The 16,404-nt window shown below is 49.1% G+C and overlaps 1 protein-coding gene across 2 annotated transcripts; it reads left to right on the top strand.

Annotated features, from left to right (window-relative positions):
* The first annotated feature begins 8,144 nt into the window (after nucleotides 1–8,144).
* On the top strand, nucleotides 8,145–15,878 carry KLHL33 (kelch like family member 33). 2 transcript variants are annotated; one of them, XM_021940964.2, is made up of 5 exons: nucleotides 8,145–8,211; nucleotides 8,516–9,285; nucleotides 13,612–14,536; nucleotides 14,661–14,828; nucleotides 14,929–15,878. In XM_021940964.2, the coding sequence occupies exons 1-5, from the start codon at nucleotides 8,156–8,158 to the stop codon at nucleotides 15,479–15,481; spliced, it is 2,472 nt and encodes an 823-aa protein (XP_021796656.2). In that variant the 5' UTR covers nucleotides 8,145–8,155; the 3' UTR covers nucleotides 15,482–15,878. The 2 variants fall into 2 exon arrangements, with proteins under 2 accessions (XP_021796656.2, XP_021796657.2); XM_021940965.2 differs by having other exon boundaries at nucleotides 8,153–8,247.
* The last annotated feature ends 526 nt before the right edge of the window (nucleotides 15,879–16,404 follow it).

Consider the following 16,404-nt stretch of genomic DNA (forward strand, 5'->3'; position numbering starts at 1 on the left):
TGAAACCCCTCTACTAAAAATACAAAAAATCAGCTGGCATGGTGTCGCACGCCTGTGATCCCAACTACTTGGGCACGAGGATCACTTGAAACCAGGAGGCGGAGGTTGCAGTGAGCCAAGATTGTGCCGCTGCATGCCAGCCTGGGTAACAGAGCGAGACTCAAAAAAAGGGATAATTCTCCCTCTTTTCCCAGAGAGTCAGTATTTCCTTCTCTCCTGAATCTTGCCGTTGGCACACAAATATGCCACTGTTTTCCTCATTTTACAAATAATGCCCACTTGGCCCCATTTGCCCTTCCAGCTGCTTCCCATTTTTCTGTTCCACATTACAGCAAAACTTAGAAAGACTTGTCTTCGATTTCTCTCCACCAGTTCCCTATTAAATCTCCACCAAAACTCTTCTTATCACAGTCACTAATGACTTGCACATAGCTAAATGTAATGGTGTATTCTTCATCCTCAGAAGCTGTCCGCAGCATTTGGCACTCCCTCTTTGAAAAGTTTCCTTACTTGGCTTTAGGATGCATTCTTTGGTCTGCCTCCTAGCTTACTGACTGCCCTTTCTTAATCTCCTTTGCTAGTTTCTCCTCATCTCCACAGAGTTTAGTCCTCAGACTGCCCTCTTTACACCTACACCTGCAGTGACTTCATCTCGTTGTATACATTAAAATCATTTTGATGGGGGTTACTCCCAGTTATAGTTCCAACCTGGACTTCTATCCTAAATACCTAGCTGCCCATTGGCACCTCCACTTGGATGCTGAATAGGGATCTCAAATTTAACATATTCAAAATTGCACTTATTCTTTCCCCAGCTTTGTCCTGTAGTCTTTCTTGTTTCTGTTAACGACAACTCCATTCTTCTAGTTGTTCATGTCGAAGTATCTGTGTCAGTTTCCTTTCTTCTCCAGTTCATCAAATCCTCTTGGTTCTACCTTCAAAATATATCCAGAATTCCATTTCTCCTCACTTCCACCGCTGCCGCTGTAGAGCAAGCCAGAATTATGTGTCTTTAAGATTATTGTAGTAGCTGGTCTTTCTCCTTTTACCATTGCCAACTTAGAGTCAGTTCTCCACATAGCAGCCAGAGTGAATAGTGTTAGCATGGAAGCCAGATCATGTTACTCTTCTGCTCAAAACCCTCAGTGTTTTCTTAATTCAAAAGAAAACCCAGAGTCTTTTTAAAGGCCTGTGAGACTGTCTATGATCCGCTCTGCCCTTCCCTGCTTACCACTTTCATCTGCTACTCAATTCCTTGTTTGCTCTGCTCCAGCAACACTGACTTTTCTGTTGGCCTTTAAACACCACAGTTGTCCTCTGAGGTGGGAGGAGAGTATTGGGTCCTTGGTAAATGCAGAGTTCATTTTCTAGTCCTTTCTGGTTTATATGTCACTATCTTCCCTTTCCTATTCTCCCTGGAACTTGGAGAACTTGGGACTTCATGGGGAGCCATGGAGTCCCTACCTTCATCATCACCACGCCAGTACACGTCCACTGCCCTCCGGCCCTGCTTGGACTGGAACATTGAGGCTGCTGGAGTAAGGATGCTGTCTGAGAAAAGAGAAGAAAAGAATGAGACAAACTCCTTATCCTTATCCAGCTGAGCAATTGCTCCTAATTCAGTATGATACCTCTCCTTCCCTAAGAGAATTATTGCTGTCCTAGAAAAATGTCATGTGGCTTCTCTCCACATTGGCTAACCACATTCCCTTTTTATGTTCCGTGGTGCCTGCTTCTCTAACCCACTCTACAACTCTGTTTTTCCTAAAACAGGACATGTTTTAGGATTGGTCTCCTTCCTGCTAAGTATCCATCCCTATGACATCCAAATATGGTGGGTTTACTGGGAAAAGTAGGGGTATAACATAATGTTATCTTTTTGCTAAGTATGCCCATTGTAAACTGGTAAGATGTGTAATATTATTAGAATTGGGGTAGTGCCAGAAACCCTTCTCTAGAATTGGGCCATAGCCCTTCCTGACCACACTCCAGCTCACCCTGCTGTGTTGTATCTTTTGATCCAAATTTCTCCCACCTGAATTTAGAAGATACCTTTAAAGCTTTCCCCCACCCTAAACATTTCAGAAGAACTAAACCTTAAGTAAAATTCATTTCTCTCACATCCTGGTACGCAATTCTATTCAGTCTTAGGTCTTGGTAACTCTAGATGAGTTCATTTGCCTCCCAGACTGTCTTTGAGAGCCAATTTCTATACCTCCCACACCACATCCTTCTCTTAGGCCCACTTCTTTTCACTCACCTTGAGCTTGGTGTTGAGTAGCCAGGCTTAACCCTCCTGGCATCCTTATGAGGCCTATGCCATAGTTGTAGTCAAAGGCATCACTTTATGGAGAGGAGAGAAAAGGAGATAAAGGAGGAAGAGATGAAGGGGTTGGGGTCTCTTTCCTGGGGACACAGGCACTGCTGGGCAGCTGTTAGGAACAAGGCTTTCACTACAATTATATTTCCTCTTCTTTCTAGTTCCTGACCATTTCTATGCCCATCTCACTCTTCTCTATCTCACATTCACAGTAGAATGCCTATGTAGTACTCCATGGTAGATATAGGCCCTTTCTGCCAATTTTGCTTATATCCCAAGACCAGGACATTGGACTTCAGTTGGTTCAAACGCGAGACCTGAAAGGAGAAGCAAAAAGGAAAGAAGGGGATATGGTATGTTGGGTGAGGGGTGACAAGAAGACTTCCTTTTTCTCCACTACCCCTCCCAGATTTCAGGAAGCTAGTTTCCTTCTGTGTCTGAGCAGATAGCCCTGCAGAGGTTCATGGTTCTTGCCATGGCCTTTCCCAAAAAAGCCAAAAGTCTGCAAGAACCAGTCGTAGTATTAAAGAATGGAGTGGACCAAGTGGGAACTGTGGCAAACTGGAGAGCACCAGACTTATCCCATGGGACAGGAGCTACTCAGCCCCAGCTAACTGTGTCGTGTGGGTTGGAGACCTAGGATTAGCAGATTCCTGGATCTTAGATGTTGGCAGTTTATTTTAAAAATTGTAAATGCTGCACAATCAGAAAACTCATTTCCAGGCAAGATTCCATCCATAGGCCACCATTTTCAATCTCTCGTCTAGAGACTTCCTTACTGTAAGTTCTTAATGTGATCTTGCACATTGGTGAGGCTCACTGAGTAGGACAGTGCCGTGTGGTAGGTGTCTGCCTGGACTGAAGAGCCCCAGTTCACAACTGTGCAGAGGAAGGGGTGGTGCAGAATGATTAGGGGTGGCGCATCAATCGTCAGGTAGAAGAGGAAACAGATTTTACTCTTCGTAGTTCTGGGCTTCTTGTGGGGGTCAGTCTCCTGTTGTAACTCACTTCCTGACTCCCTACCCACCCGCCTACTCACTCACCAGGTTTTGTAGGTCATATAACAGCAGAAGGGTAAGCATCACAGTAATCAGTGTTGCCCACCACGTGAGGAGGAACATGATGAGCAGGCAGAGCAGAGAGCCCAGGAGAGAGACCCAGGGACTTTACCTGCAGAAGGAAGGGCACCAGCCTGCAGGGGACCACCACCCACTCATGTACCCCAAGGATGCTCTCCCAACTCCCGGGTCTTTCCAGACCTGGACCTTACGTCAACACCTGCCCACGCTAACCAGGCAACCAGGTAAAGGAGGCATAGAAACAGCCAAAGTTGACGAGGAAGCAGAGGAGGAAGCTGGCAATGATATTCAGCTCCGCTTTGGGGGAAATGAAAGGTCAGGAGTGAGTCTCCACACTAATGACATAAGATCCAGGTCTAGAAGTCCAGGACATTGTTTTATTACTTTCTCCATTCTCTCTATTCCCTTCTTACTCCTAACTCCACTCCCGCCTCCCACCCCACCCCACATACCACCCCTACTACGGCAAGGTTAGGAGACATTTTCATCCACTTTCAGGAAAACAGAGATAGAAAAGAGGTTTTAGGATCAGGTCCTAGAAGCCAGAGGTAGGGCTGGGAAGGGCATGAGAGGAATGGTGATTAACAGAGCCTGGTGTGGAGGGTGGGGTGGGGAGTACTCACCGATAAGGATGAAACCTACAGCAATGAGGAAGGTGAGCAGATAGCCCCACAGAGGCTCGTGGTTCTTGCCATGGCCTTTCCCAAAAGCCAGTGACTCGGTGTGGTTTATCCTGGCACAGCTGCTGCAAGAGGTCGTGGCGTTCAACAGGGGAGGGTCCCAGGAAGTGGGAGAATGAGAGCCCTCTCTTCCTGTAAAGAGGCAGGAGAGTGGGGAGCATAGACAGAAGTCAAGGGAGTTTAGGGGTCAGAGGCAGAAAGCATAGGAGTAGGGGGAGTAGGGTGTGTAAGATCCCTGGGAATGAGGGAGGGGAAAAACTGAGAGTGGGGAGGTAGATAAAAGGGTTACACTGGGCTGGGCACGGGAGCTCAGGCCTGTAATCCTAGCACTTTAGGAGGCTAAGGTGGGCAGATCACGAGGTCAGGAGTTCGAGACCAGCCTGGCTGACATAGTGAAACCTCATCTCTACTAAAAATACAAAAATTAGCCGGGTATGGTGGCACATGCCTGTCCTTGGGAAGCTGAGGTAGGAGAATTGCTTGAACCTGGGAGGCGAAGGTTGCAGTGAGCCTAGACCATGCCATTACAACCCACCCAGCCTGAAAAAAAAAAAAAAAAAAAAAAAAAAAAAAAAAAAAGAGTGACACCTTCCCAACATTTGCCCTTGATTTACAGGCAGACTTTGAATTTTGCTATATGGGCTTGGATTATCTCTTTAAACGCTAGCCAGCTACAGTCATCTCCATCTCCCGAAGTTACCATCTAACTCCTGGTTGCTGAGAACTGAGCCCTCTTTTGCCCCTCCTCCTCAAAAATTATACACATGGCATGACCATGTCTACGGACATTCTCTCCTTTCTCTTGCAAGCCTCTTGCTAAGATCTCAACTAGCCTGGAAGATATTAGGGGCTGAAACAAAGCAGGAAAGGGCACAGAACAGAGCGGCACTCAAGATTCCAGCAGATGTCAGAGGGCTAAAGGCAGACACCACGTTCATGGCCTGAGGTAAAGGGCAGACAGAGGCAAAAATCAATGCATTTCCAAAGTAATGCATTCCACCCATATTTTCACCTAGTTTTCCCAGACTTATTAAAATTGATCTGCATCTTTGAAGGTTTTGCCCCATTCAAATTAATAAACATCTATGCTATGCCAGGCAATGGACAAGGTTTCCCTCTACATTTCTGCTCTGGTTCACCCACCTCGTAGTGATTAGAGAGCCCATAGAGGCAGGACCCTTGCTCTCGACAACTGCTGAAATCCCAGCTATACTGGCACTTTGCACCCAGGCAGCTCCCATTCTGCACACCCATGTCAGTCCTATTTTCTGAAGCATCTTGAATCATACAGGAGCCTGGAAATGAGATTGACGATACCCATTGTTTCATGGGAAGAAAACCCCATCCCAAAGCAGTAGGGCTATCTAGGTACCAATAGTACCAAAAAGGGAAATGAAAGTGTTTGTATAGCAGGGGTTGGGGGAGTGAGGAAATGACCAAATGTGGTCATCGGAGAACACCATACAATTCATTAACAGATATGAGGGATGGGGAAACATGAAGGGAGGAGCGGGAGTCACTACAGACTCACCAGCCTTGACTTTGCCGTTACTGGAGATGGCTGAGGTAAGACAACCCAGTGACGGTATGACTAAGGACGATGAGCCATGTGAGCCTTGGGGTGAGGATGGGAATTTGTTCATACATGTACATCCCTTCCTACTGCCCAGGAGAGCTCTGAGCTCATACCTGTGCCGGCCTGAGCTGCGATCCAAGGCAGCTGCAGGTAGAGAATGATGCCCCAGATGTTGAGCATACAGTAAATCCAGGGAGCAGGGTGGTAAGGGAGGGGTCACAGTCTCCAGTGTGAACCCCACCCCTTGCCCCGTTCTTCAGAGGTACTTCCCAAAAACTCCCCTGGAGCAAAAAGTTCTCGCCTGCCTAGATCCCCAGACTTAGGGAACCATGAGCGCCAATCCATTACCATGGCTCCTGTGACCCAGCTGAAGTGCACTGGGGCCTTTCTGGTTTTGGCTCCAGAATTCTCCAGATCATCTGGGGAGTGTGGCTGGGTGTGGGGTTCCTCTTGAGGTGGACGTGGCGCTACTTCGTGGCTGAGATAGCACATACATAACTGAGATGCCAAGACCCCTCGCTAGCCAGCGTGTCTGCAACCAGGAGGACAGCTGATGGACCTGGAGGGCAGTCCCAGAGCTACATGAAGGGTGGTGGTAGCCCACATGCAGATTTTGTCCTACCTTCAGGAGTTCACTGTGGGGCCTGGGTCTTACCAAGCTGTATGGAGCCATCCCAGGACTACAGAGTTGGCATAGAACTCGTAGCAGGGTCCGGTGTCCTTGTCCTTGTAAGCAGGTGGTGAGTAGAGGCTGGCTTGGGGTATGTCTCCACCAGATTGCAGTTCCTCCAGCTCCTGGTTGGGGGTCAAGATGCTGGCCACATTGTCTTGCTCTGGGGACACCATCAGAGGCATTAGAAATGTCTGAACTGGGAAAGAGGGTGCAGAGCCTGGACACTCTCTCCCCATTTGCTGACCAGGATAACCATAAACTGCCTCTCAGTAGAACCATTTTGGGGAGTGCACCTGCTGGCTAGGCTCACCCAGGGAATGCTAGCTACTCGGAGTTGCCGAGGTACCCAGGCCACAAAAGGGGAAATGGAGACAGCTCTGAAAGTAGGAGGGGGTGCTGTGCGGGTCAGCCCACTTTCCCACCCTACCCTGCCCTCCACATGAGCCCTTTCATCTGAATCACAAGGAACAGTTGTGCCTCCTTCCGTTATTAAGTCTGCCTGTGGAGTCAACCTATCCAGCCTGGACCAGACATTTTATAGGCCAGGAAGTAGGAGCCCTTGGCCTGTCCTGCCTCCCCAAGAGAAGGGAGAGGAAGTGTGTCACTGCACCTTTCCCTAAATCCTTTCCGCAAGATGACATTCAAAACTGCGGCACAAAGTGATTGCACGGCTTTTAGGGGCTTTAGTTAAGCACTTGGCCTCAGGATGAGAAAGGAAGTGTTGTCTCGGAAGGAGAAGGAGTGGCTGTTACCGTCTGGCTCAAATGGAATACCTGCATGTCCATAGCCCATCTAGTCCAGGACTCTGGTCCTCACAGCATGCAGATCAAGCACACCTTCCACTGTCTGGTTCTGATCCCAGCACCAAGATAAGAGTTAGAATTCCCCAGACTTTTCCAAAGACACAGGATTGGATTTCAGGCTCTCACCCTGGACCCCACCTCTGGACAGATAGGAAGTGCTGTGCTGGGGTGAGCTACCTAGGTCTGTAGCCCTGCCCCCTGGCCCTTCACTTTCCCCACTCTTCTGCCCTCTGTGGGTAAAGCTGGGCTATGTTCGCTCCTGGGTCTCAGCTTTTTTGTTTTTTGAGACAGGGTTTTGCTCTGTCACCCAAGTTGGAGTGCAGTGGTGCGACCTCGGCTCACTGCAACCTCTGCCTCTTGGGCTCAAGTGATCCTCCCACCTCAACCTCCTAAGAAGCTAGGACTAAAGTTGTGTCCCACCATGCCTGGCTAATTTTTATATTTTTTTGTAGAGATGAGGTTTCACCATGTTGCCCAGATTGGTCTCAAACTGCTAGCCTCAAGTGACCCATCTGCCTTGGCCTCCCACAGTGCTACGACTACAGTCATGAGACACTGCATCTAGCTAATTTTTGTATTTTTTGGTAGAGATAAAAAATCTGGGGTTTCATCATGTTACCCAGGCTGGTTTCAAACTCCTGGGTTCAAGTGACTCACGCACCTTGGCCTCCCAAAGTGCAGGATTACAGTCAAGAACCACCATGCCCGGCGGGGTCCCAGCTTTATCATGCACAGAAAAGTCAACAGCCAAAGCCTGGTCCAGACTCTTTGCCTGACCCTTCCAGCCCACTCTAGTGGCACAGCCCTTCTGGCCTTGGACGCATTCCACCGGATCCCCTCATTCTCCTTGGTTTTCTAATTTGCCTAGATCAGCACCCCCTATGACCTACAGGTGGAAGGGTGGGGACGTTAGTCTGGGAGGGAGCCCAGGGGATTGGGTGTCAGAGTTAGGACACCAGGTGCCAAGTGCCTAGCCAGCCAGGACCGGCTATAATTAGCCCCATGGGGCCACTGGCTGAGTGGGATGCCATGTGGGCAAGTTCCCACTGCCACGCAGCCCCAAGAACAGCAGGCACTCAAGTGAGAGGGCAAGCGGAATGTTGGTGTCTCCTGAGGGTGACTAAAAGGATGGGGGCAATAGGGGAGGGGTGTGGTCCCGGTTACTGGATCTTTACACGGCTTCTTGCATGTTTCACTGCACCGTGTGTACCCTATAGTTTTCTTGCATATCCCAGATACTCCAGTGTTGGGATGTGGCTTAGGGTAGGAGGAGGGTGTTGGAGCAGGGGAGAGACTGACATTTCGACTGGCTGGAGACATGGTTGCTCTGGCCTCTTTGGGTCCAGCTCTGACGCCAGGCTGTCTTGCCTCTGCTCACCCGCAGCTATCCAGCAAACCTCGGCATGAGCGTCTTGGACACCCCCCATCATCCCCCTGAGCTGGAGAGTGGCTCTCATCCCGTCCAGAAGGACTGCCTTGGACTCCCTGTGCACGCCCAGAGAACCCCCTCCTGGCCTCCTTCCCCCGACGACGAGGACCCCAGTTTGCCTTCCTTTCCTCAGGAAGAGCCTGGCTCCAGGCCCCTGGTCCCAGGGAACCTTCCCTTTCCAGCCTTGTCCCTAGAGAAAGAAGAGGAAGAGGAAGAAGATGAAGATGCGGCAGAGCCGGAGTGGCTGCGCAGCGAGGAGCATCCGAGCCAGTTTTTCGCTGAGGCCCAGCGGCTGCGGGAGCAGAGATTGTTGCTGGACGAAGAGGTGTCAGTCGCGGGGCGGGTATACGGGGTGCATCGGGTGATCCTGGCCGCCATCAGCAGCCTCTTCCGAGACAGGCTGCTGGGCGGCGGAAGTCCGCGGCCCCCCTTCAGCCTCGAGGTGTCCCCAGGGGGCTGGGAGGCCGTGCTGACCTTTGCCTATGAGGGGGTGCTGGGCCCCGCCCCGCAGGGAGATGTGCTGGCCGCAGCCGAGGCGCTGGGAGCGCCCCGGGTGAAGGCTGCTGCCCAGCGGACATGCGAGAGGGCTGGAAATGCCGGGGAATGTGTAAAGAAGACCAGCCAGGCAGAGGAGCTGAGGGAGAACCTGCGCGGAATCGAGCTCCTCTACCGAGAGGGCGTCGGGTGTGACTTGAAGCTGGAGGCAGGCGGCTGCCAGCTGCGGGGTGAGGGCCTGTGAGGCATTAAATTACTGCAGGTGCATATGCTACCGGAATGGTGTGTGCAAGCAGAAGGTGGTTTGATCCCCACCATGATGGTCGTGATCCCTGCTGCTGTCAGAATTTCCCTGGGGTGGCCTTTGGTGCCACTCCTGCCCCACTGAGAGCCGGGCATGCGCAGTCGAGTTGTTTTCTAGGCGCACTGACAAATTTAAACTGACCCTCTGTCTGACTTTTCCTGTGTCCAGTAACAAGGAAGCTCCAGCCAGCTGGCTAGAGCTAAGGGTACAATACATGGCAGTAGAACAAGCAGAAAGCGGATTGACTCAAACAGAAATTAACCAAAAGCCCTTCTTGGCATCTTCCATTCAGGACGCAGGAAAGCCAGGGGAACATGGTGGAAAACTCAATGTGTCCTTTCACCTTGGTGTGCTTGACACCATGGCTGACTTATGGGCCCGCAGCTAATGAGCAAGCTCTGGTACTGTTTAAAGTTACCAGGCCACGGCATTTTTGTTTTTTTTGTTTTTTTTCCTGAGACAGCATCTCACTCTCACCCAGGCTGGAGTGCAGTGGCACGATCTTGGCTCAATGCAACCTACATCTCCTGGGTTCAAGCCATTCTCCTGCCTCAGCCTCCCTAGTAGCTGGGATTACAGGCACCTGCTACCATGCCTGCCTAATTTTTTTTGTATTTTTAAGTAGAGACAGGGTCTCACCAGGTTGGCCAGTCTTGTCTCGAACTCCTGACCTCAAGTGATCCACCTGTTTCAGCTGGGATTACATGCATGAGCCACTGCACCCGGACTGGTCAAGGCACTTTGAAGTTAACTCTGCTCATCACCAGGAAAGCTAAGTAGGGTTGCATAAGTTGAGTATTATTCAGAGTCTACTAACATTTAGTGAGGCACTGGGTACCTGAAATTTTTACACATGACATCTCTTTTTAATTTTCACTGAAAGCTGGTAAGGTCCATATCATTATCTATAGGTGCAGATAAGGAACATTAAATTCAGAGCTGTTGACTTGGGACAACTAGGATACAAGCCTACATCACTAATCCAGTCTGCTTCCACTAGGCCATGTGGACACGTGAAAGTTTAAAATTACAAGGGATTAGTTTAGAGATTATCTAGTTGGGCTCTTACACTTTGCTGATGAAGAAATCAGAATCCAAGACTTGTCCAACGTCACATAGCTACTGTCCACTAGAGGAGTGACTGGGAACTAAAGTGCTTCTGGGACTCCTAGAAGGAAAACTACTCCAAAAGTCTTTATTTTCATTTATGATAGCACTAGATGGAGACGGAATTTAAATGTTTCATAATCATAAAATTCTCACTAGGCTTTTGAATTTAAGCATACTCATATCACTGCTTTTATTTCCCTAGGAAATATTCCTACTTAATGGTTGGGAATCTGTCACTTAAAATCCTGGGGAATAGTAATGAGTAAGAGGTGAATACAAGTGGTTGTGAGCCCTTTCAGGGTTGACTCTGAACTATAGGTTGATTGATGATATGGGAGCTGAGATGGTTTAGCTTGTTTTGAGGAATGCAGATTTTCTCAGACAATATATATTTGAGATCTGTCATTGATGTTTACTGGTTGGGAAGCAACAGGCCACTACCTACTGCTTAAAAGACAGTGGAAAGTCATATGAACAACACCTGCCCTTTGGGAGAGGCACCCATGCGTCAGTTGGTCAAAGCAGCATGGAGTTCTTAAAGAGCTTGGCCCTCTGTGACCTGCCTAAAAGGACTTCTAGCAGCATTACCCCCCACCTTTTTGTTATGAAGCATTTTACAAAGCAAAAAATATTAAGATGAACATTCAAACACCCATCACCCAGATTTAACAATTAATATTTTACTATATTTATTTCATCTGTTAATTTTATTTTTTGCTGAAGTTTAAAGAAAATTTATGACATTTTACTCATAAGTATTTGGGTATGTATCTTTTTAAAACAGGACAATTCTGTGGGACTAGGTGTGAAAGGAAAAAAATAAAGAGGACATTTTCTCATAACCAGAATACCTTTATCTTGCACGACAAAATTAATAGTAATTTCTTTCCTCTTTTTTTTTTTTTTTTTTTGAGATGGAGTCTTGCTCTGTCGCCCAGGCTGGTGTACAATGGCATGATCTTGGCTCACTGCAACCTCCACCTCCCAGATTCAAGCAATTCTCCTGCCTCAGCCTCCCGAGTAACTGGGATTACAGGCATGCACCACTACGCCCAGCTAATTTTTGTATTTTTAGTAGAGACGGGATTTCACCATGTTAGCTGGTCTGGTCTCAAACTCCTGACCTCATGTGATCCACCTGCCTCAACCTCCCAAAGTGCTGGGTTTACAGGCATGAGCCACTGTGCCTGGCCAGTAATTTCTTAATATCACCTAGTCCACATTTATATTTTCCCAATTGTCCAAAAAACATTTTTTAAATTGAGTTTGTTCAACCCAGGAATTAATCAAGGACTATGCTATTTTCAGTTGCATGTCTCTTAAGCTTCCTTTAATCTAGTACAGTCCTCCCTCCCCCTTTTTTTTTTTTATTACTTTATATATTGATTGGTAAAGACAATAACGTGTAAGATTGGTTATCCTGGGTCGGGTGCGGTAGCTCATGCCTATAATCCCAGCACTTTGGGAGGCCGAGGCAGGCAGATCACTTGAGGCCAGGAGTTCAAGATTAGCCTGTCCAACATGGCGAAACGCCGTCTCTACTAAAAATACAAAAATTAGCCAGGTATGGTAGCGTGTGCCTGTAGTCCCAGCTAATCCGGAGGCTGAGGCACGAGAGTCACTTGAACCTGGTGGGTGGAGGTTGCAGTGAGCCAAGATTGCACCACTGCACTCCAGGCAGGGTGACAGAGTAAGACCCTATCTAAAAAAAAAAAAAAAAGAAGATTGGTTATTTTATAAAATGCTCCATTTTCTTGATTTGTATGGTTTTTCCCCTCATGGTTTTGTCTAAATTGTTCCTTTAGCCTTTCAACTTCCTATAAACTTGACTTTAGATCTAAAGAATTGAACAGATTCAAGTTAAATATTTTGGCCAGAATAATCCATAGGTGATGCTGAGTATGAGGTCTAATTGTTTAACAGCATAGGTTAATAGGACAGTTTCATTGTTGTGAGGACCATGCAGATAACCAAGGTACTGGTACACAAGCATGCTTATTGCAGCCTGACAACAGTGACAGTGGATGGAGATGATCTGCCCAGACAGCCACTGCATGGAAATGAAAAATAAATCACATGCTTTCTCTAGGACTCAACTCAGTTTCCATATTTTATTTATTTATTTATTTATTTATTTATTTATTTATTTAGAGATGGAGTCTCGCTCTGTCACCCAGGCTGGAGTGCAGTGGTACAATCTCAGCTCATTGCAACCCTCGCCTCCCAGGTTCAAGCGATTCTCCTGCCTCAGCCTCCAAGTAGCTGGGATTACAGGCACCTGCCATCATGCTCAGCTAATGTTTGTATTTTTGGTAGAGATGGAGTTTCACCATGTTGGCCAGGCTGGCCTTGAACTCCTGACCTCAAGTAATCCACCCACCTCAGCCTCCCAAAGTGCTGGGATTACAGGCATGTGCCCCCACCCCCAACCAGTTTCCTTATTTTAAAGGGAATAATTGAATTATATTATTCTGAAGGTCTCAAGTTTCAGATCTCGTGATTCTATAAATTATACCAAGAACAGGAGAGGGTTATGCAGAGAAAAGCTGGAACACGTGGAAAACATTAAACACTAAATCTTAGGCAAGAGGAGACAGCAATCTGATGAGGTTGGACTACGGCCATTCCCGAGTGGTGCCACTTTCCCAGCAAAATCTAACAGAATGGCTTACAGTTTTGGCTCTTGAAATTGTAAAGAATTTTATTTTGTGCACAACATAGACAGACCTATATAAGTTGCATGTTGGTCTTTTCCATTTATTTTGTGCCCCTCTTAGCAAATGCTTTCTTCTCAACCTGATTCATCAAGACTCTTTTTCTAACTGATTTGACCAAAAAGACTAAAGCAATGTTTATCAAAGTGTCTTCAGACCACTAACATGAGAATCACATATGGTTACTTGAAGTGTTAAAATACAAATTTCTAGGGTCTCCATCCAGAACCGTTGAATCAGAATCTCTGGGAGTGAGCCACTGAAGCCCACATTTTAACAACTACCCCATGGTATTCTGATGCACACCACAGTTTGGCCTGTAGCAGTGGGTGGCTTGGAGGGCCAGAGTTGGAGGTACCAAGTTGGGGTAGTGCCTATCGGTCTTGCAACACTTTCAGTCCTTCTCTATTTCTTCTCCCCTCCTACAGTGCACCGAGCCGCCCTGGCTTGTGGCAGTGAGTTCTTTGGGGCCATGCTCCTGAGCGGAATGAGGGAATCCCAGGGCACAGAGGTATCTCTGAGGACCATCTCCACCCAGGACCTGCGACTTCTCGTCTCTTTTGCTTACTCTGGAGTTGTGCGGGCAAGGTGGCCAGGACTACTGAGAGCTGCCCAGGCTGCTTTGCAGTACCAGAGCTCTTCCTGTCTGGATTTGTGTCAGAAAGGCTTGGCACGGGGCCTCAGCCCTGCCCGTTGCCTGGCCCTGTTCCCCATGGCTGAAGCCCCTGGGTTGGAGAGGCTCTGGAGCAAAGCCCGTCACTACCTCCTCACCCACCTGCCTGCTGTAGCCTTGTGTCCTGTTTTCCCTTCTTTACCAGCTGCCTGCTTGGCTGAGCTCCTGGATAGTGATGAGCTCCATGTGCAGGAGGAGTTTGAGGCCTTTGTGGCTGCACGGTGTTGGCTAGCTGCCAACCCTGAGACCCAGGAGTCAGAGGCCAAGGCCCTGCTGCAATGCGTCCGCTTTGGCCGCATGTCCACCAGGGAGTTGCGGAGGGTGCGGGCAGCCGGGCTACCTCCACCCCTGACCCGGGATCTGTTGCACCAGCTGATGGTAGAGGCTGATGTTCCAGGCCAAGAGAGACGGAGGGAGCCTGACCGGGCACTGGTAGTGATTGGCGGGGATGGGCTCAGACCAGACATGGCCCTAAGACAACCATCCCAAGCAGTGTGGTGGGTCCGGGCCTTCTGCTGTGGTGTGGGACTGGTACGAACTGTTGAGTGGGGGCAGTTGCCTGCCCTGCCTGCCCCAGGACGCTTCCGGCATGGGGCTGCGAGCCTGGCAGGAAGTGAACTCTATGTGTGTGGGGGACAAGATTTCTACAGTCACTCCAACACCCTGGCTTCAACTCTCAGGTACAAGCTTCAAGAGTGGGTAGGGTGTGGCAGGCCCTAAGGTGGGCAGGGAGAGATATTGCTGGCCTAGCCGACCACAGATGCCCAGAGTCACTCTTCCACTCTCTCGTTCTACTGTGTCCAGGTGGGAGCCCAGTCAAGAGGACTGGGAGGAGATGGCTCCTTTGTCCCAGGCTCGAAGCCTTTTCCCGTTGGTGGCACTGGATGGACAACTTTATGCCCTGGGTGGAAGACACAATGGTGTTGCCCTGGACTCTGTGGAGGCCTACAACCCTGAGCTCGATGTCTGGAGGTGAGCAGGCAAGGGGGCATCTGGGAGAGATTAGGAGACTTGGACTAGAAGGAGAGTCGAAGATGCTAGTTGCCTTATCTTGTGTCCTGTTCTCCCTTAGGCCAGCACCTGCACTTCCAGCACCGTGTTTTGCCCACGCAGCTGCGATTTTGGAGGGCCAATTGTATGTGAGCGGTGGCTGTGGTGGGACTGGCCAATACCTGGCCTCATTCCTGCACTATGACCCCAAACTTGAGAAGCCAGGGACATTTCTGAGCCCTATGGGGGTACCTCGGGCTGGCCATGTCATGGCTGCATTGGGTGGGCGGATGTATGTGGCAGGTGGGCTGGGTGAGACTGGGGACCTGCTAAGCTTTGAGGCCTATGAACTAAGGACTGATAGCTGGACTCACCTGGCACCCCTACCCTCCCCCCATGTGGGAGCTGCAGGTGCTGTGCTGCAGGGGGAGCTACTGGTGCTGGGGGGCTACAGTCACCGTACTTACGCACTCTCCCACCTTATCCATGCCTACTGTCCTGGCCTGGGCCGATGGCTTTGCCTGGGAACTCTGCCAAGGCCTCGGGCTGAGATGCCTGCCTGCATCCTGACACTGCCCACTGTGCAGCACATAGCTGTGGTTCCCACCCCACACCAAACCAAACCTGCTGGGTGAAGAGGGAGCAACAGTGTATGGGGAGAGGAAGGCATAAGAAATAGCCTGAGAGAAGGACAGAGATTGTGGGGAGAGAAAAGAGAAGGCTTTATTCTTGATAGTATTTTATTCTTACACTGTGCATTGTAAACTGCTTTTGTACATATGATCTCCATTGAGGAAATGGTGGTTCCAGAACTCCCAGGGAACACATATAGGGGAAGGCGAGGCAGCTGAATAGCCAGGTAAGGAAAGGAGACTTGGGAGCAACTCCATAAGGCTTAGGGATTCTTAGGGAAAGTGCATCTGGTTTGAAAGAGAGTTAAGAAGCTTCAGTAGGCTCATGCCTGTAATCCCAGCACTTTGGGAGGCCGAGGCGGGCGGATCACAAGGTCAGGAGATCGAGACCATGGTGAAACCCCGTCTTTACTAAAAATACAAAAAATTAGCCGGGCGAGGTGGCCGGCGCCTGTAGTCCCAGCTACTCGGGAGGCTGAGGCAGGAGAATGGCGTGAACCCAGAAGGCGGAGCTTGCAGTGAGCCGAGATCGCGCCACTGCACTCCAGCCTGGGCGACAGAGCGAGACTCCGTCTCAAAACAAACAAACAAACAAACAAACAAAAAACAAAAAAGAAGCTTCAGTAGCCAAAGTGTAGAGACCATGGGAGGACAGCTGGAAAAATGGTTCTGACCCATTGGTCAAGGGAAAAATGTAGAATGGCCATCCATGAAAGAGTTTGAGGAGTGTGGGAGGAAGGACTGTAAATCTTTCAGCCTTTTTTTTTTTTTTTTTTGCCCGGGACTTGCTCCTTTCTCCTCTCCCATCCCTGGGATGCCTAAACCTTCTTAACAATATTCTTTCTCAGGTAATTTTGTAGGCCTGGTCTAGCATTTCCCAGCTGAGACACCACAGGCTGCCCCTGAGAACCTCTTGGTTTCCTTCT

This window comes from Papio anubis, chromosome 7, assembly GCF_008728515.1.
Source record: "Papio anubis isolate 15944 chromosome 7, Panubis1.0, whole genome shotgun sequence".
NCBI lineage: Eukaryota > Metazoa > Chordata > Mammalia > Primates > Cercopithecidae > Papio > Papio anubis.

Excerpts from the sequence above, each read along its gene's own strand:
- KLHL33 (XM_021940964.2), top strand. The coding sequence starts at position 8,156 with ATGCCATGTGGGCAAGTTCCCACTGCCACGCAGCCCCAAGAACAGCAG. Across the intron at positions 14,537-14,660 it reads ACCCTGGCTTCAACTCTCAG|GTGGGAGCCCAGTCAAGAGG; the intron begins GTACAAGCTTCA and ends TACTGTGTCCAG. Across the intron at positions 14,829-14,928 it reads CCTGAGCTCGATGTCTGGAG|GCCAGCACCTGCACTTCCAG; the intron begins GTGAGCAGGCAA and ends GTTCTCCCTTAG.